The sequence below is a fragment of the Furipterus horrens genome, unplaced genomic scaffold (genome assembly GCF_987537825.1).
Source record: "Furipterus horrens unplaced genomic scaffold, mFurHor1.1.pri manual_scaffold_5, whole genome shotgun sequence".
NCBI lineage: Eukaryota > Metazoa > Chordata > Mammalia > Chiroptera > Furipteridae > Furipterus > Furipterus horrens.
In genome coordinates this window covers 158911654-158932328 of record NW_028327175.1, presented here as the reverse complement: position 1 = coordinate 158932328, position 20675 = coordinate 158911654, and the positions used below count along the sequence as shown (strand labels likewise).

Here is a 20675-nt window from a genome sequence, read left to right as displayed (position 1 = left end):
TTTAATTCTCCTTTATCATAGTGGAACGACTGCTGCTACTACTTGTTAGCTACAGGAAATTAAACACTTTTATTTTCTTTAGTTTTTTTTACCATACTATTAATTGTATTTATTAGGGTGACACTGGTTAATAAAATTATATAGGTTTCAGGTGCGTAATTTCATAAAACATCATCTGTATATTGTATCATGTGTTCACCACCCCAAGTCAAGCGTCTGCCCATCACCATTTATCCCCCCATAACCTCTTCTATCTCCCTTCACCCCCCCTTTCCCTCTGGTATCACCATGCTGTTGTCTGTGTCTATAAGGTTGTTTTGTTTTGTTTTTGCTTAATCCCTTCACTGCTTACAACACACTTTTAAAAAGATTTTATCTATTTATTTTTAGATAGAGAAGGGAGAGAGAAAGTGAGGGAGAGAAACATTAATGTGTAGTTGTTGCCTCTTTCACGTCCCCAACTGGGAACCTGGCCTGCAACCCAGGCATGTGCCTTGACTAGAAACTGAACCTGCAAGCCTTTGGTTCACAGTCCAGCGCTCAATCCACTGAGCTACACCAGCCAGGGTTTAAACACATTTTTACATTTTTGTTTTTTTAAGATTTTACTTATTTATTTTCAGAGAGAGGGGAAAGGAGAGAAAAAGAGGGAGAGAAACACCAATATGTGGTTGCCTCCCACGCACTCCCAACCAGGGACCCAGCCCGCAACCCAGGCATGTGCCCTGACTGGGAATCGAACCAGTGACCCCCTGGTTCACATACCTGCGCTCAATCCACTGAGCCACATGGGCCAGGGCTAAACACATTTTTAAAGGTGGGTTTCTACCCTGACCAGTGTGGCTCAGTTGGTTGGGCGTCATCCTGTTACGCCGGGAGGTCCCCAAGGAGATGGGAGGGGCTTTGACCATAGAATGGTGATGAAAGGCTTGCAGGGCTTGCGTAAGATTTCGGGGGTGGCCGCAATTGGTCACCCGGCCCGCTGCGTCACAGGGTGCAGTCAGGGATTTAAAAATAAGGTGGCAACCATTAGCGGGGGAGAACCATGTGGTTTTGAAACAGTGAGGAGCCATGCAGTCTGAAAGAAGGAAAGGGAGGCCATGCGGCCTGGGCTAGTAAGAAAGCCAGCCTGCTGCTGCTTTAATCAGGCCAACTTCAGCGGACTCCAGGCCGCTAAGAACTCCACTTTGGAGACCTGGACTCTGAATTTTTCTGGACTTTACCATGATCCAGTGCAACACGGTGCACATTTTCCTGGACTATTATACGGAGGCTGATGACATCGTACCCCAGGTCCTGAAGGAGAGCTGACAGATAAGAAATGGGGAACTTCTGGGCATGTTTTTGGCTTATAGCCTTTTGGGGGGCAATGGAAGTGCTGGGTCTGTGGGAGAACAGGGCTCTGAGCTTAAGTGGTCACTAGCCCCCCAAGGTTGGAATATTGTAAATAAAGACCTGTTTTCCTCAACACTAATTGTTGAGTCACACACCAAGGCACCATGTGAAAGAGCCTCCTTTTGCTCAGTAATAATCCCGCACAGTGAAAGGTCGCCGGTCGATTCCCAGTCAGGGCACATGCTTGGGCTGCGGGTTCTGTCCCTGGTCGGGGCGTGTGCGGGGCTACTAATTGATGTTTCTCTCTCACGTTGATGTTTTTCTTCCTCTCGTTCTGCCTCTCTTACCCTCTCTTTAAAAATAAATAAGTAAAATCTTTAAAATAACAGTAGTTAGTGTGAATTTAAACTTTATTTGTTTATTAAAGATCTTATTTATGTTTAGAAAGGGAAGGGAGGGAGAAAAAGAGGGAGAAACATCAATGTGTGGTTGCTTCTCACAAGTCCCCATTCAGGGGCCCGGCCCACAACCCAGGCATATACCCTGACCAGGAATCAAACCGGTGACCTTTTGGGTCGTAGGCTGGCACTCAGTCCACTGAGTCACAACAGCCAGGGCTAAAATCTTTTTTGTTTAAAGTAGGTTTCTATTTCCTATTCTGCAAAATTATAGTCCTAATTACTGGTACAGTATTCCCTCACTTATCGTGGGTATTACGTTCTAGACCCCCCCGCCCCCCGCAATAGGTGAAAATCTGCGAAGTAGGAACCTTACATTTAGTTTAGTATTTATATATATTTTAAGGCTTTATAAACCCTTCCCACACACTTATAAACTGTTCCCAGCCCCTTATTAACCTTTTCCACACTTTTATAAACACTACGTATGTTCTTAAACATATTCTACCCTCTTAAACCTACGTAACTTTAACAGCATACGTATACAGTACTGCAAAATCCTGTGGTATAGCCAAAAATCTGCCATAAATAATTAAATATTTTTTAAAATCCTGCGATACAGTGAGGCCATGATAAGTGAACCGGGATATAGAGCGGAACTATGGTACACTATGAGTCACTTGTCGGAACCTAATACGGTAACATTAAGCTCTTTAGCACCGTGTCTGGTCTATAGCAGACCCCAATAAATGTCAATTTCTTTCCTTTGCCAGATTTCTGTGTTTCAAGTTGAGAAGTTTAAATTTTGTTAAAATCTAGGCTCTGGCTGGTGTGGCTCAGTGGATTGAGCACTGGCCTACAAACCAAAAGGTTGCTGGTTCTATTGCCAGTCAGGGCACATACCTGGGTATCTAAACTATTATAAACCAATTCCATCCAAACGTCCATGGCTTGGATCAACTGTGGGCTTGCACTGTTTTGTCCTCCCAATTCCTCCTGCCTTGATCTCATCTTTTCTCTTTAACAAAAAAAGTCACCACAAAATGGTGTTTCATACAAAGTATGATATGAAAATAAGCGGTATAGTGTAAATGTGCAGAACACAGTAGAAACAATAAAACCTCTCATTGCACAAGGACAAGAAAATAACTGGCATTGTCGTGTAGCTGGAAACCACAACTGTAATGCTTTAGCACATGGGAACAGTGAAACCAATTCATTAATAATGCATCTTAATTCTCCAACAGGAAAAAATGTTTTTGCCTTTTGATGGCCACTTCTGAGGACTTGTTACTTTCCTCTAAATAATATGAATCAAGTGGCAGGATAGAAATGGGTAAAAGTAATATGCAAATCTTTAAAAGGATATACAGTCATTCCCCCATATAACACGGTACATGTATAACACGGTTAGAGAATTGGGGAAATCCCCCTGTATAACATGGTAGTTCTATAAATACGCTTTCACTCTAACATGATTATGACTGTAGGAGACATCCAAGAATTGCTGGTAGAAGAAGACATTGATGAAGCAATTTTGGTGGAAATGACATCTGGAATGTGCCAAGATAACTTAGAGGACGATAGCACTGATGAAAACAAAGTTAAACGGTTTACTCTAAAAAGCGTGAAGAAAGACCTAGACTTAGCCGAACACTTAAGAGTAATATTTCTTAAATGAATATCCTTGAGCTGAAAGGAAGCACAAAGTTTAAGAGAGAACTTCCAAAGTGCTTAGCACCATACAACAAAATTTATAAAGATCTCTCAGCTGAAAGCAAGCAATCTAAAATAACATATTTTTTTGCCCTGGCTGGTATGGCTCGGGGACTGAGGCACTGTCCTGCGGACTGAAGAGCTGGTTCCGTTCCCAGCCAGGGCACATGTCTGGGTTGCGGGCCAGGGCCCCAGTGGGGGGCGTGCGAGAGGCAACTAATCAATATTCCTCTCGCACATCGATGTTTCTCTCCATTCCTCCCTCCATCCCCCTGTCTCTGAAAATAAATTTTAAAATATTTTTAAAAAATAAAATAACAGATTTTTTGCAAAAAGTAGAGCATAGAAATCAAGATAATGCTGAAGAAAATTCAGAGGCTGAGGATATCTTGTCAAAAAGAAAACGCATTTGGTTAATGGAGCTTAGTAGTGATGACAAAGAAAACATTACTTAATTCATATTAATATGTAATACTTTTATGAAAATTGCTTTAATAAAGATATTTCTCTTAATTATAAAAATATAATAGTATGTTTTTTAAATTTTTGGAACCTAACGCCCCTTTTTGTACTAGTTCTCTGTTTCATATAACACAGATTCGCATGGCACAGCATTTGTTAGGAATCCAACAACCATGTTGTACGGGGGTTACCTGTAACAGTAACTGCCATTTTCAAGTAGTACCTACTCTGTAGCAGGAACTCTGCCTGACATCTCTTCTGCTCAGGGCAGCCTTGCTTCACTGGTCTGATGATCACAATGAGAATAGATCCATTCTCATACTGATGACCACATGGGGGAATGCCAAAACTCTTTAGTATAACAGTTTTTTACTTAGCAAGTTGTCAATTTCATTCCTTCAAAGTCTTCAAAAAGTGGTGTGATTCATTTACTTGTTTTTCTTTTGGGGAATAGAAGATGTGACATATTGTGAAAAATCTAACAAAAGCTATTCACCATCTCTCTGGAAAAATGCATATAAAAATATGTTGCTTATAATTCTGAAAAGATGAGATCAGCTATGGACCATCTTTCCAGAAAAAAGCATATAAAAACAATATGTTGCATATAAATTATGAGGAAATAGGATCAACGGAGCACTGCAGCCCAACCAGATTACAACCCTCTGAAGCAGAAGTTCTATTTTTATGATTTCTGAAACATCACATGAAAGATGAGTGTTGGGATCTAGTCTTGGGAATTCTTGTCTAGTAACCAAAAATATGTGGCAAGTTTAATGAGACTAAAGTATTAATATAATACTAGAAATTTTGAAATTCTGTTTTTTTCCCATAGTAGCTAAAAATACACCAAGTATCTAATCTGATGTGGCTAGTATCCAGTCATTAATTAGGACATACGCTAAAATGCCAGCTCAATCACACTCTTTGAGGGGTATTAAGATGTGTTCACCAAAAAGAATGTAATTTCAAGTTCAGTTTCTGATTCTGGGAGAAGGAAAGGGACCTGACTCAAATACCTGGTTTCCAAAAGTGGTAAAGATTTAGAAATCATTAGGCAGTAACCTAAGTATTTTAGTTATGCTAATAATTTTAGTTTTAAATAAAAGACTAATGATTTCGGTGTCAAGGAAATAATCTAAAATGGGAACCAAGATTTATACAAAGAGTTCACTACCATAAGAAAAATTTTAAGAAACTTAAAACATCCACCAAAAAATAATTTGGTTGGTTATGTTTATTTATGCACATATTTTAAAAATCTTTACAAATTTTTTAATTACAAAGGAAAATGCTGATGATATAGTGAATAAAAAAGAAGAAAAAAATTTACCCAATTGACTTCAACTACGCTTTTTTTAATGCAGAAAAAATACTGGAAATAAATATACCAATATATTCCTAGTTGTTGCCTTTTGGTAGTAGGAGTATACTTTTTCCCCTTGTTTCTAAAGTTTCAAAATGTAAATTAATTACTTAGATTTAGTAAGTTTTATTAATGTTTTATGTAAAAATTCAAACTACATAGAAAAATTGAAGCCCTGGCTGCATAGCTCAGTTGGTTAGAGCATCATCCCAATAATCTAAGGTTGCAGGGTCTCAACCCCAGTCAAAGCATATACAAGAATCAACCAATGAATGCATAAGTAAATAACAAATTGATGTTTCTCTCTTTCTCTCCCTCCCTGCCTCTCTCTAAAAGTTAATGAATAAATAAACAATTTTAAGAAAAAAAATAAAGCAAAAAGTTAGTCGCATATTTTATAATACATCCCTCCTCTATCCAAAAAAACAAAACAAAAAAAAACCTTAATCCTCAGAGGTAAATACTATAACAGTTTGGTTCAGGAGGTATTTTTCTAGAATTATTTTTTCTAAATTCCATTTACAATTAGAAAAATACATAATTTTGAGTTTTCATGTTCCTTCTCCTTTAGAAGTTTAAGTTGTCCAAACTTTGCATCTTGGAATAACTCAATCAGAAATGCATACGGCAATAATTTTAAACAACATAAGCAGCACCTTTTAAACACATTTTTTAAAGCACTCTGCGCCTTCTTAAAACCTGTGTGCTCAAGTCTTCTTTTGAATTTCTGTTACAGATAGCCCATGACCCTAATATAAAGTACTCGAAATGGCATATACAGAATAAACTCCAAAATGTTTTAGGGTACTAGCTACTAAGATGTTAACTACACATGTGATATAATTTTTTTTAAGATTGTATTTTTTATTTATTTTTATTTTTATTTTTATTTTTTTTCACTGTGTCGTTGCCTCTCACTCGGGCGTATTTTTATTTTTAGAGAGAAGAGAAGGGAGAGGAAAAGAGAGGGAGAGAAACATTGATGTTAGAGAGAAATATCAATCAGTTGCCTCTCACAGGCCCCCAAATAGGGACCTGGCCCACAACCCAGGCAAGTGCCCTGACCAACAATCAAACTGGTGAACTTTCTGGTTTGTTGGACGATGCCCAATCCACTGAGCTGCACGTCAGGGTTGGGATACAAGTTTTTAAAGACATCGGTATGTGAGAGAGACTGAATTTTATGTTTCTGATAGGATTTTATTCATTCATTCATCCATTTATTTGTTCATTCATTGAGTCATTCCTTCAGCAAACATTTGTTAAGCCTGTATTATAGGCTAGCACCCTGCCAGTCCTGGGATTGGGCTTTTAAAGTAATTTAAACATTTCATTTTAAATTACTGCTTTCTCTGAAGCCCTTCTTTTAAAAAACAGTGACTCGGTATTAATGGGACATAATTAAATCAGAAAAGAGCAAGATTTCTCTTTTCTTGCTTTCCCAAAAAACACGAAGAGCAGATGATAATTAGCCAAGACTTTCTGGATATTCATGACTTGATCACTGGGTCTCATTGTCAAGGTAATGATATGAATTGCTTAGATTAGTTTGATTTATTTGCTATTTCTATTTCATTTTATTATGATAATAACACAAAAAGACAATATCCCTCCTCTCCTTCCTGGTAACAATTGTGCTGCATCCATAACAGAGCCACAGTGACTGGCTGCTTTATAAGGAGAATGACTTTAGAAGCTTTGAAACCATGAACTATTGAAATACTACTTGAAAATGAAAAACCAAGAGGTTGACCAACAAAAAATAGATGTGGAATTAAACTCCATAGCAAAATAAACATGTAGCACACTACAGTGCTCACTATTACATAATAGTGTAACTTGGATTATGCTAACACTAGATAAGAGGTTTTAGCTGGTTTCACACATTTATTTACTGAATTAGATGATATACCACAGTAACAAGATTCCTGAAACTAACACCCACAGGTTAAGAATCAATCAAGATCAGCATGGTTTTGTTGACTGACATAGGATTTACAGATGAAAGGGTCCTAAACCCCAAAGGCTTTATTTTTTTTCTTATGGTCACCTCTCTGGTAGATAGGCTACTGAAGTCTCAGTAGTGATCCAAAGAGATTCCTGACTTAAAGGCATATTTAAGGACATATAACATCTGCCCTCAATTGAAGGAGTTGGTAGCAAAAATTTGTTCCATATGCCATATACAACATATGCCAAAATGAGATCCGGCTGTTAGAAAACACTAAGAAAAGCAGTGGCTAGGAGAGGCTTGTCCCACCCCCACTCTCACTAAAATGGATAAAATAAAACATGTGTCAACCAATTCTGAAATGACATATCTAGAACTAGACTGTTATCACATACATTATCCATAAGTGGACAGTCAGCGGTTCAATTTGTATCACATAATATTACTTTTAGCTTTTCAAGCACAACATAAGTAGCTACTACTATTTTTCCAGGTGGAATTTGCATTAGCTAAGAAGATAGCATGGTAATAAAACAGCACACTTTACAGTGATACCTAGTACACTGCTATTTAATCTAACCAAACATACAATAACCCTTTAATATTTTAGGGGGGAAATCAAATTAACTAGAATAAATATGAGAGACTGTTTCACTTTGGCAATAAACTGCTCAGTTAGTCATTCACTTAATGTTAATTAAATGTTATACTACACCAAAACTTAAACCTAAAGATATATAATGCAGCCCTGGCTGGTATGGCTCAGTGAATTGAGTGCTGGCCTGTGAACCAAGAGGTCACTGGTTCAATTCCTGGTCAGGGCACATGTCTGGCTTGCCAACCTGGTCCCCAGTTGGGGGCGCGCGAGAGGCAACTGATCATATATCTTTGGCACACATCTCCTGATCTCATGTATCTCTTGCACACATCAATGTTTCTCTCCTTCTCTTTTTCCCTCTCTTCCTCTCTCTCTAAAAGTAAATAAATAAAAACTTAAAAAATATATATATATATATATATATATATAATGCAATACCCTGCCTTCAGAAGCATATCTACAAAAAACTAGGTTTTGTTTTCTTCTATTAGATACTAAAAATTATTTGTGAAAGTGTAGCTTGGCCAAAGCACCTACTCTATGTCTTTAAAAAGCACCAGTCCCACCCCCCGCTTTACTTCTGTCACTATTTAAAAAATAGGGTAATGCATACATCTCAAAATGCTAAATTACAAATACACATGAGGAATACATAAGCCAACAGCAAATTCCTAGATGACTATGAGTTATAAAGTTAGTGGTTTTAATTATCTGTATTTCTAAATGCGGAGAATGTTGAAATAAGCTTGGCAGAAAAATAACATTTTATCTCTTGGCCAAAATATATCTCTGGAAAGACTATCTAATCACATTGTTCTACAATTAAAAGAAATTCAATCTTATTGTGAGACAAAAATGCAATTCATGACCCAAAAAAGTAAGTCAAAACTGTTTTTTACTTCTCCCAGAGATTAGTAGTTAACATTTTGAGAAATGGCATATGCCTTTAGGAACTAAGTATATTTTACAGAAGAAGAAATTCTAATGGTTCTGTTTCATCTAAGCACTAACAAAAAAATCAAATATTGGCATTTTAAAACTTTAATGTATTTTCTCTTTCTCACTCCAACTCTCAATAAGTAAAATAATTCTAATCTGAAGAACAAACAAATACATAAAATATATTTGCTTATGAATATCCTTAGGTATCAAAGAAAAGGACCTTCAATCATTAATAGCATCCAAAAAATATCAAAAAATTATATAAAAAATATCAAATACCTAGGAATAAAACTAATGAAATGACTCTATGTTGAGAATGACAAAACATTATTGAAAAAAATACTTACATAAATAAAAATATAGCATGATTTGTATATCAACTATACTTCAATTTAAAGTTAATTAAAATATATATATATACCAGTCATCAACTGGAAGATTTAATATAGTAAAAATGTCAAACTCTCCAAATTAATGTATAGATTCAACATAATTACAATAAAAATCTCAGCAGGATATTTTGGTGGATATTTACAAAATATGCAAAGATACAAAAGCAAAAAACAAAAAACCCCAAATCAATATTAAAGGACTAAGATGAAGGACAAGTTTTAAGACCAGTTATAAAGCCTGGTAAATAACAACAATTTAGACACAAGGATAGACAAAAAGTTCAATGAAACAGTCTAGAAAGAGATTCAGAAATAATCAATCCACCTTATTTATGACAAAGTTGACACTGTAGTATCAGAGAAAGGATGGTCATTTCAGTAATGGTACTGGTCACATCATAGGTAATTTTTAAAGAGAAAAACAAAAGAGAACATCTTCATGACCTTGGAATTCTCAAAAAAAAAAAAATCTTAAACAGGACATAAAACGATATCAGAAAGGAGAGGACTGGTAAATTGGACTACATTAAAGTTAAGAATTTCTGTTCATTAAAAAGCATGACTAAGAGTGAAATAGGCAAAGGTATCAATAAAGAATTACATATTTGACAAAGGATTTGTAACAAAAAATCATAATGAATTAATAAATCTAAAATAAAAAGGCATTCCCTCTGCTGTTATCTTTTTAAAGTCAGCCCTCAACACAGGGTTTGAAAAGAAAATAAATATCTTAAAAAGAAACCAAAAGGCAGAAGAACCAACTTAAAAACAGACAAAAGACTTAACAGGCACTTCAGAGATGATATCTAAATAGCTAACATGCATATGAGAAGTAGCTCAGTATCATTAGACATCAAGGAAATACAATGTAGTGATGCTTCTATACACCCAACAAAATTATTAAAATCAAACAAGACAAAAAATAGTGTTGGTATGGATGTGGAGCAATGGAACTCGCAAACACCTCTGATCAGTCATAATCAGAACAACTACAGGTGTTTGCTAATATCTACCAAAGCTAAACTATGCATATTCTATGACGCAGAAATTCTACTCCTAGGAATATAATCAATAGAATGCATATATTCACCAAAGACATTTATGATAATGTTCAGAGTAGCACTACTATTAACAGTATGTACTGTGATATATACATACAATGGAATCCTATACTGCAATGACAATGAATATAACTATCAACAACAACATTATAGATGAATCTCATAATCATAATATTCATTTTTTAAAAAGGATCATCAACTCTTCCTTGCTCTCCGGGAATGAACTCCCTCAAAGAGCCTGTGCTCGCCTCTGCCTCAATGGGATATTTACTGCCAGAGTTCAGTAAAAGGACAACCTGGTACATTCTTCAGAATCAACTTTGTCAGTGATAAGAGTTAATTTTGTGGGGCAGGAGGGCAAGACAGAGTGAGAGAATATGAATATCATCAAGCATAGGGAAACCCTGAAGTAGGAAATAAACAGAAACATATTTAAACTGTATTTGATATGAAGAACACAACCATTTTGAAGGGTGAGGATGGTTTGACTGAGAAACTGAGAGAAAACTAATTTAAGTTAGTTTTGAACAAAGCACTGACATTCCAGTAACCACGATCATCACATCTATCAAGATCTTGCTTTCTAAGTATCATTCTCCACTAAAAGGAACAAAGTTTCCTTGGCAAGTAGCTAACTTTGGGTCTGGAGCAGGACAAAAAACACAAAGCCTAGAACACTTGTGCCAGAAAATAAAGATTTACTGAACAAATGGTTGAGGAGCTTCCTGGCCAAACTTAGGACTATTTCAGCATCAAAATAAATAATGACATTCCTGGCCAGGAAGCTATTGGTTAGAATACTGTATAGTCCTGATACTCCGAAGTCACAGGTTCGATCCAGGTCAGGATACAGATAAGAATAACCAAAGAAAGAAAAAAAAAAAAAAGGAAAAAAAGGAATAACCAAAGAATACACAAATAAGTAGAACAACAAATTTTAGTCTCTCTCTCTCTCAAATCAATAAATAAAAAATAAACAAAATAAATGATAATAAAGGATTATAACTTATCATAAAAACCTACAACTTCATCCTGAAATAAAATAGTAAATATGAAGAAAAAGCTTTTCCTTAAACTAATACATTTAAAAGAAATAATGAAAAGAGAATTACTATTTGGCAACCATCAGTCAAAAATCACCAGTGCCATTTGTAACAACATGGATGGAACTAGAGAGAATTATGCTTAGTGAAATAAGCCAGGCAAAGAAAGAAAAATACCATATGATATCACCTAATACAGGAAACTAAAGAACAACACAAACAAAGGAACTAAATAGAACAAAGAGCAGAATAGCAGTCAATAGGGGGGAGGGGAGAGGGAGAGAAGGGGGATAAGTAAGGGAAGGGTTTAATTAAAGAGCCTGTATGAAAGACTCATGGACATGGACAACGGGGAGGGATATGATTGTGGGAGAGGGGGTGGGTAGGGTGGGGGAGAGAAATTAGGGGGAAAGGGGACAACTGTAATTGAAAAACCAAAATAAAAAAATTAAAAAAAAAAAAATCACCAGTGAATGCTAAAACTAGGTAGTGAAAGTTTGAGGGGCAAAATAAGTAAGCTGCAGTTGGCAAAAGTAGCAAAGTCATAAAAGACAAAAATTGAGGAACTGTTTTAGGCCAAAAATAAAAAAGAGTACATCGTATGTTTCCATTTATGCCAAACTCTAGATAATGCAAACTAATCTACAGTGGTGGAAAGACAGTGCTTGCCTGAGGAGAAAGGGTGCAGGGAGGCAGGTTGGCACAAAGAAATTTTGGGAGTGACAGGTTATGATTGTGGTAATGGTTACAGAATGCATACGTGTATGTCATACTTATCAAAATGTACACTTTAAATATGTGCAGGTTATTCTATGTCAATTATTATCTTAATAAAGTTTTTAAAACTTGAGGAACTGTTTCAGATTAAAGGAAGCCAAGAAGACATTTTCTTATAGATGAAATACAAATAAAGATTAATGGTTAGATAATAAAAATGATTGGATGTTAATTTCCTATTTTGGATAATAATTTAAGAGAATATTCTTGTTTTTTAAGAAATGCACTCTTTAGTATGTAGTGATAATGGAATATCATGTCTGTGACTTACTCTCAGTTGGTTCTGAAAAAAGTAGAGCTGAGACAGTGAGATAAAGGGGAAACAAAGAGATAAAATAGTATGTTAAAATGTTATCATTTGGCTAAAAGACACATCTAATTCTCTGTATTCCTCTTGCAACTTTTCTACCTATCTGAACTATGTCAAAATGAAAGATTTTTAAAAATAAAATATGTGGTGCTTGGGAGATTATGACCAACAGTCAATGTCATTTATCCATCAACAAATACTATTTTTCTCACACTGACAGAACTTGACAACAGTGGCCACACTTGCTTGCCAGAGCAAGTTAATATAAATAAATCACATACCAACATCGAAATATATAAACCTGATTATTTGAGTTGCAAATATATTCTCTTTTCATTTAACCAACAAGTATTTATTGAGTACTTATCACTGTACCAGCTTAGGCAGGCACTAGAAAAACATAGGGTCCAGGTATGACACTTGGGGAACACAAATACATAGTTGCAGCACAGTGAAGGGTTGAGTGAATACGTGGAGTCTTGTTAGGGAGAGAAAAATGTACCATGAGCATGAATGAGCACTGAAGGAGGAAGATGCACGGTGACCCTGGGTAACTACAAGTAACCAGATACTCATGAAACTTCAAGTACAATGTAGGGAGAAGTGACAGCAAACAAGAAAGAGGAGGTCAGTTGTCCCAAGAGCTTCAAAGTCTTGTGTTACATGCTAACAAATGTAGGTTTCATCTATAATTGGAAGGCACTAAAAGTTTTGATCTATATTGTTTTGTGAGATATATCACACATACAGAAGAGGACTGAATGTATTTAAGTAGGAGAATCAGGGTTTCAGAAAAAACCTTGAACTGAACTAAGAGCTTGTTCCACACATCCTGACTTTCCTGCTGGGTGGTTCACTCAAAGCTATATCCCCAGCGCAGAACCCAGAGTAGAAGTGCAATAAATACTTGCTGATAAGAAAGAGAACACTGAAATTGTTCCAGTAAGAGATAAAGACCTCAACTACAGTAGTGGCAGGAAAATGGAGAGGTAGAACTGCTCAGATGTTGCAGAACAAGAAAATCTAGAAAAATGAAATAAAGGCATCAGAGATGACTAAATTTTCCATTTTGGGTGGCCATGTGACAGGTAAGCCACTGAACAAAGTACTTGTAATGCAAGATGAATAGCAAGGTGGGGTTTTTTTCTTCTTTTTGTTTTGTTTTTTTTTAAGAGAGAGAAAAACATAGATTTGCTGTCCACTTATCCACGCACTCATTGGTTGCTTCCTATATGTGCCTAGACCAGGGATTGAACCCGCAATCTTGGCCCATCAGGACCAACTGAGCCACCTGGCCAGCGCACGGATAGTAAATTTAGAAAAGAAGAGAACAAATTTGTTTATACCTATTATAGATAGTCTATCTTTGGCAATGATGTCACTTGCCAATATTACAAAACAGGAGCTTACAAGGGAGGTATCTGCTAAAGACATTGCTACTGTTTCAGATGTATGTTTATAAACCCTTAAGTTATGGCAACATTGTGGTCAATTCTCATATTGTGTAGTTACTTGAGTAAAGGAAGATTATTCATTGCAACAAGGTTGGAAATAACAAAATGTTTTAGAAACATGTTAAATTCCCATCAATATACTTGGTTAAATGCTTGATCTTTTATTTGCAATGGCTCAGCCAAATAAAAAGTCAACATTTTGGGGCAGATAATTTAAGTCAAGAATGAAATAGAAAAGGTTCACTGAGTTTAAGTTCTCAATACTTTTAATCTTTTCTACCATACCTATATTCATAATAGATACAAAGTAAATATTAACTTCGAGTGAGCTAAAAATCATAACACTATAGTAGATATTTTAAAATTCTGAAAAGTAAAGTTTGAGCATTAACTGAGCTCCACAAAGTTCTTTAAATAAAGTCTAAGTCAACCAATACTTTTATTACCTTAGGTTCACAAAATATGATTATGAGAACTAATGTTTATATGTCATAAAAAATATTGGGAGACACAGGATTCCCTAAGGCAGGGAGGGGCAAGAGACAGGATCTATGTTGCCCAGGCTAGCAAGTAGTGACTATTCACAGGTGCAATACCACTACTGATCAGCACCAGAGTTTTGACCTACTCATTTCTGCCCTGGACTGGTTCACCTCTCCTTAGGCAACCTGGTGGTCCCCCCACTCCTGGGAGTCACCATGTTGATGCGGAACTGTAGTGTGCAGGCACTACGGCCCAGTACTCCTGGGCTCAAGAGATCCTCCTGCCTCAGCCTCCAAAGAAGCTGGCATTACAGGCACACCAACTGCGCCAGGCTCAGCTTCTAATTACCATTGCGTCCCAACAACCCTGTGAGATGTGTAGATGGAAATCACCTGCCAAAAACTGAGAGGAAAGCTGCAAGGAAGTTAATAAATTTGCTCCACTTTTACTTTTTTTTCTTAATCTGTAACTTCCAAAAAGACACATACCTAGTCAAAATGAGGCATGATGGAAATACTTGCAAAATCACATTTCATACAATTTCCCTATGCTTCCATCAAATTCTATAATAAAAAAACTGTTAGTTTCAGTTTCTGAGGCAAATTCTAAAAATAAGTTCATGTGTCCCTGCACAAGACATACTGCAGGTAGGTCCTCAAATTCTTATAGACTACTTAAAGTAACATTTTACATCAGGGTAAACAGTATGACGCTGAAGCAAACTGTCTCCACACATCACTCTACCAAGTCCCACAGGTGTCTCCCAGGCCCTTGGGTATTGACTCACCTCCAAAGGCACAGTGACAGGTGGTTTCTTTTTCAGTTCTTCACATTTCCTTTTTTTACAGATCTGGTGGCTGTTCTTTCTGTTCTTGCAGTAAGTACATTCACCACAATTGGCCTTCTGCTGACAGGGCTCACAGACCCCACATGGTTTTCGTTTCTTCTTTTCCAAAGTAGGTAGCAAAGTTGTGTAGGAAGAAGAGGAGGTACTGGCAAGTGACACTGGCCTAGACACCACTGTGGGGTTGATCTGGGAGCTCCCTCCTTCCGATTTGCTGTGACCAGCCTGGGAGTGTTGGACAATTCCCTGTGAAGCATGTTCAAGTCCTCCCTCGGGGGCTAATGTGAACCCCTGAATGTTAGCTGGTAGAAAGCTTATATGAACTTGCTCCTCATTTTCTATATTGCTTATAGGCATTACTGGAGGTACTGAATTTATTTCTGAGTTTGATGATTGTTGAGGAGTGTGACCTGAGCCCAAAGACAAAATCTGCATAGTGCCCTGGACCTCAAGCCCATATGCAACAGTGCTCTGGGGAACAGGCCATTCTGGGAGAGCACTATAGGTAGCAATTGGGTTCAAAGGAGCAGGAAGAAAGACAGGTGGGTCTGAGGCAGTACCGCCACCCATACCAAGGATTTGCTGATTTAGGATAGCACCCAAGACCTCTCCTTGGACTGAAATAGCACCAGAGATCTCTGGTGGGTCTGGGATCTCACCCAGAGTTTCTCCATGAACTGGGTTAACACCAGGAACTTCCCATTGATGTGGGGCAGCACTAAAGGCCTGTCCTAAGACAGGGATATTAGTAGGAACTTCCTGCTGATCTGAGGTAGCTTTGAGTACCTCTACATATTCTGGTTTAGCACCAAGAGTTCCTTGTTCTGAGCCTGCCAAGAGGAATTTTAATAATGAGGTAGGATACATTGACCCACCGATAGATAAATAGTTTCTAAGGTCCAATTCAGATATAACTTTATTAAAGCTGGAGGTGGGGCAACAATTATGTTCACTTTTGATGGGATCCAGGTAAGAATCAGACAGCTTAAGAGATTCTACTCGTGAACCCAGATCTTCTAACTGAATGCTGGTGTTTCTTTCAGAAGTAACCTTGAGGGCTGCTCTTTGGAGCAAAGGAGCACACAGAGTGTCCTGAGCAAATATTTTAGGGGAATCACTAATATCATTTAACGTCTCTTTAAAGGACAGTCCTTCATCGCCATGTGTTCCTTCCAATGCCCCAGAAAGGATCTCTGCTGCAGGGTCACTATGAGTAGGAACATTTATTTTGGAATCCTCAACCCTTTGGGACCAAGACTCGGTTGTCCCTTGGCTCTCACCTCTAATTAAAGATGTATTTTGTAGGCCAGCTAGATTCTCTGTATCGGGAGGGTTTGGGGAGTTTTGTGTTGAGACAGAATCATTGGCTGAGTGCTTTCCTCCCTTATTAGTAAGTACCTTATAATCACCCTCATGTTGCTTTTCTAAATTCTTAGGAGGTGAAACTTTCTTGGGCTTGGCTCTGACCACTGGAGGTTGGGAGAGTCGCCTGATGAGAGAGGTGCTTCGCAGAGCCATTGTAAACCCATTGCAAGTTAGGGACTCCGGGTTCTGAAAAAGAACCTCAGTCCTCTCCAGATTCATTCGTGCTGCTCCAGCTCTTGTCAGAAGGCCTCTGACTGGCATGGGTGGTCTGGGTTCTGTTTTTTTCTTAACATCTCTTTCTTGAATTAATTGCTTTAGTTTTCCAGGGCTCATTGTCTTGACTGATGCTACATTTTTGTTGGCTGGCTTGGATGTCTTCTTCAGCTGACTGTTTTTCTTTTTGTTTAAATCTTCCCTCCTGACTAATTTGGAAGGCCTTGTAAGGCGGGATCGAGACATAGTTGTGGGGTACGAAGAAATGAAAGGGCACGGGGAACAGAGTCATTGGTCCTTTGGAAAGTCTCACTTTTGAGGAGAATCTGGATGCACCATGACTGGGCTTGCTCGCACAATGTTTTGGTCTGAAATAATAAAAAAAAACAAACATTGGAAGTGAGCCTTTTTCCAAGGCATTTTCCCATCTGAAACAGAATATTTACCCCCAATTGTTATTTAATATTAAGAAACTGAAAACTTTTACTGCAAAAGAAAAATATAATAAACAGAAAAAATCCTAAAGTATTATTTAAACCCTACAGTCACAATAAAGCTTCTTTAGTTACTGTGACAACTGATTAAGTTGATAAAGTTATTTGAATAAAGTAAGTATAGGGGTTACATGGAGTTTAAAGCTCAAATCCCAACCTTCACAAACTTGGATATTTAAAAAATTATTTCTTAATCTCTTTCCTCAGCATATCACCACACAGGCAGAGGTATCATTCATTTGACAGCAAAGCTGGTCTAAAGCCAGAGAAAGAAAAGGCTTATATAATCCAAGCTCTACTTCTTGGAGATCCGATAATATTAAAACCACATTTCAACTAACAAATTTTAAGCTTTTCACATGCTCACAAAAATAGCATAAAGACTAGGACTTAGTATTCGTCGTCGGCAGCCGTCCGTCTCGAGAGACGATGGTGTAGCTTCTTAAGAGTCTATCTGCACCGCCGAGAATGGTTGTGCAGTCCGACTCGGGAGTGACACGGTATCTGTCTCCTCCCGTGTTGAATCGACATCTTGCGATGACGCTGGAGTGTCCTCTCCAGTGAAGCTGAAGCTACAGAGCCTGGGCAGGGTGATATGGAGCGTCTGCTGTTGCCCATGCAGCAGACGCCCCCTCTCTTCGCAGCTGAAGGGTCCAAGGGAAAGACGGAGTCAATACAGCTTGGCTTCAGGTGCGCCGCAGGAGTTGCCGGTGTTGACTACAACGTCAAACCGCCTTAGGGACTCCGGCTCCGGATTTTCTGTCGGGGTTTACTCCCTTAGCCTTTCCCCTGAAGAGGTATGCCGCAAGGCAGCGGAGGTTTTTTGGAGTCAGAGTTTTCCTTCTCTGATGTGCCCTTGTGAGAAACGCTCACAATAAAAACTGGGACTTAGTATTAACAGATTAGGTTACAAGTAAGACTCACTGGTCCCACAAGTATTTGTTGAGTACCTACTATATATAAGGAAGGCATTGTGGTGGGCACTGCCCACAACCCAGAAATGATGTGTCCCTTTTCTCCTTCACCCAACTTAATCCAAAGGCTGCTGGTTCTAAACACCCTTCTACCAAGGTCCCAAAAGTCTCATGATGAATGCCTAGGCAAGGAAATCGGAAATAAAGAGAAAATTAAGTAATTAAAACAGCAAAGGATACTAGGCAAGCAAGAGAAGCAAGAAAAGAGAAGGAAAAGAAAGGGGCTGATCAAGAGTAATCCCCAGCCCTGGTTAGACCATTGTTCCAATATGCCAAGGTTGTGGGTTCGATCTCAGGTCAGGACACACACAAGAAGCAACCAATGAATGCGTAAATAAGTGGGACAACAAATCTCTTTCTCTCTTCCGCTCTCTCTCGAAAATCAATCAATAATTTTTTTTTTAAAGAGCCATCCTCAATTGCCTTTTCATCTCCTCAGATTGCTTACCCTGACCCCAAATAAGACCAAGCTATGACAAGAATGAAGCTCACCATACAAAATATATCAACAGACTCTGCAAAGATCATAGAATCAACACTGACAACAGGCTGAGTGATAATGTGTTAACAGGTGACAGGTTGTTGGATTTGTGAGAAAGCATGCTGTAGGAGAATGGCTACCAAAAACTGGTCTGCAACCAAGTGATCAACAGTCTGTGGCAAAATGAGGGGGAAAAAAAGAGGCAGTGCAAAGTGTATCATAAAGCTGAATTGGTTCATTTTAATCTACTCTCCTTTATTCTGAAATTATGCCTTCTTGTTTTTTCCCATTGAAATCTCCTTCCTTAAAAATGTAATAAAAGTCCTCTCTTTTGTGAAAAGGTATGGAATAGACAGACGTATATATATTTTTAATGTTATTACTTGACAAAGCAAAAATTTGACAGCTCTTGATCATTCTCAAATTTTGCTTTTGTTTTTGCTGTACTGACCTGATCCAGGTAATCCTGGGACTCACTGGTTGGTTTTTGGCTAGAACCAGTTTCACAAAAGCCCAGAATTTGAACAGTGATCACCAGCTATGTCCTTCAGCAAACCACTAACTGAGTCAAGATTTCTGCATTTGAAATGAAGTTGTTTTGAGGTATCAACAGACTTCTACAGGGAAAGCCTAGAAGCACTAGTTTTATCCTTGTGATACCTGTGGTTGAAGGGGACAGAGGGGGAACAGTAGGTAAGAAAAGCCTTTGGAAGTATGGAAACCTGGCTTCAGTTTCCAGCTCAGGATTATTACTAGCTATGTGATTCTAACAAATTCCTTGGTCTCTCTGTAACTTCAGTTTCCTTATGTGTAATAGGATAGGAAGCATAATAATCTGGACTCACTGAGTTACCATAAGAATATAAGATGTTACATATAAAGGCTTAGCACAGGGCTGGCACATAACAGGTGTTTAATAAATGGGAGGTTAAAAAAAATAAAAATTTATTTATAACTCCAAAATACAAAAAAAATAATCAGAGAAAATAGGCTAACTGGTGGTTATCATTATTATAGAACGAGTTTAACCCACAGTCTGCCATATCTTGCAAAGCAAAATCTAGTTCTTTTGTTTCTGTTCCCATCTAACACACTGTAAGATCCCAAAGCACAACATTTAGTCAAAGCATTTTGCCTATAAGACTTTAAATATACAGTAATGATAACATTAACCACAAGCATAATAACATTTTGATAAATCTGTGCCAAATACAAACACTAAGCCAGAGAATACTTCACTTGAGTTCTTGGCATCTAAACTTACTGTTTTTCCTTTTTCTTTAAAAAAAAAAAATGTTTTGGCTCACACTAACTTTTTGACTGTGAAAAATTATCAGATATTTTCTCTAAAGACCACTGCTTTGTGCATCAACATTTTTAGAAAAGAAAAGCCATTCCAACTACAATCTCCAGAAAGTTAGCAATTTTTTTTTCAGATAATGAAAAGAAATCCATTCCATTCTCTAGAAATTCAGCAACATCAATATTAGCTTTCTTTATCTCTTGTATCAAGATTACATTGCCAAGAAATTATTAGGAACATATAATCTAGGTACTGTAATCAGCCATGAAAATTAAAATCCCTATATGAAGCCAAGTAATCTGGATATGCCAGAGGGTGTCATGGGATCTGCTTTTGAAAGTACTTTATAAATCAATCTCTATCTCTTACATATTCTTTTATATTTTTAAATTGAAGTGCTTTAGAAATTCAGACTTGTAATTAAGATAATGTTTACCATTCAAACCTTATCTCCTGAAAAAGAGCCTGCCAAGGAAATGGAAAAGGTATGAGCAACATAAATTGGGAAGATGTGGCCTCTTTAAATGGTAACAGCCTTTTTATGAGATCATTAAAGAGGCCAATGACCCCTGAAAAACCCAACTGCAGGGGGAAAAACCACTGGGTACCACTCAGCCAAAGAAACAGACAATCAGACACAAAATAAGGGCTCCTACAAGATTCTAATTTTATCACCCTTGGCTCCACTAATGAAACATAACCTTCTTCTGTGA

General features: G+C 37.5%; 1 protein-coding gene and 1 pseudogene across 1 annotated transcript in view; both read right to left on the bottom strand.

Moving 5' to 3' along the window:
- TET1 (tet methylcytosine dioxygenase 1) overlaps positions 1 to 17017 on the bottom strand; it is a 117391-nt gene extending 100374 nt beyond the window's left edge. Inside the window, exon 1 of the mRNA XM_090278112.1 lies at positions 15076 to 17017. Coding sequence (XP_090134238.1) covers positions 15076 to 16956 — 1881 coding nt within the window. The 5' untranslated portion in view covers positions 16957 to 17017. The remainder of the gene's footprint in view (positions 1 to 15075) is intronic.
- On the bottom strand, positions 14343 to 14621 carry LOC150010187 (signal recognition particle RNA; annotated as a pseudogene).
- Positions 17018 to 20675: the final 3658 nt, after the last annotated feature.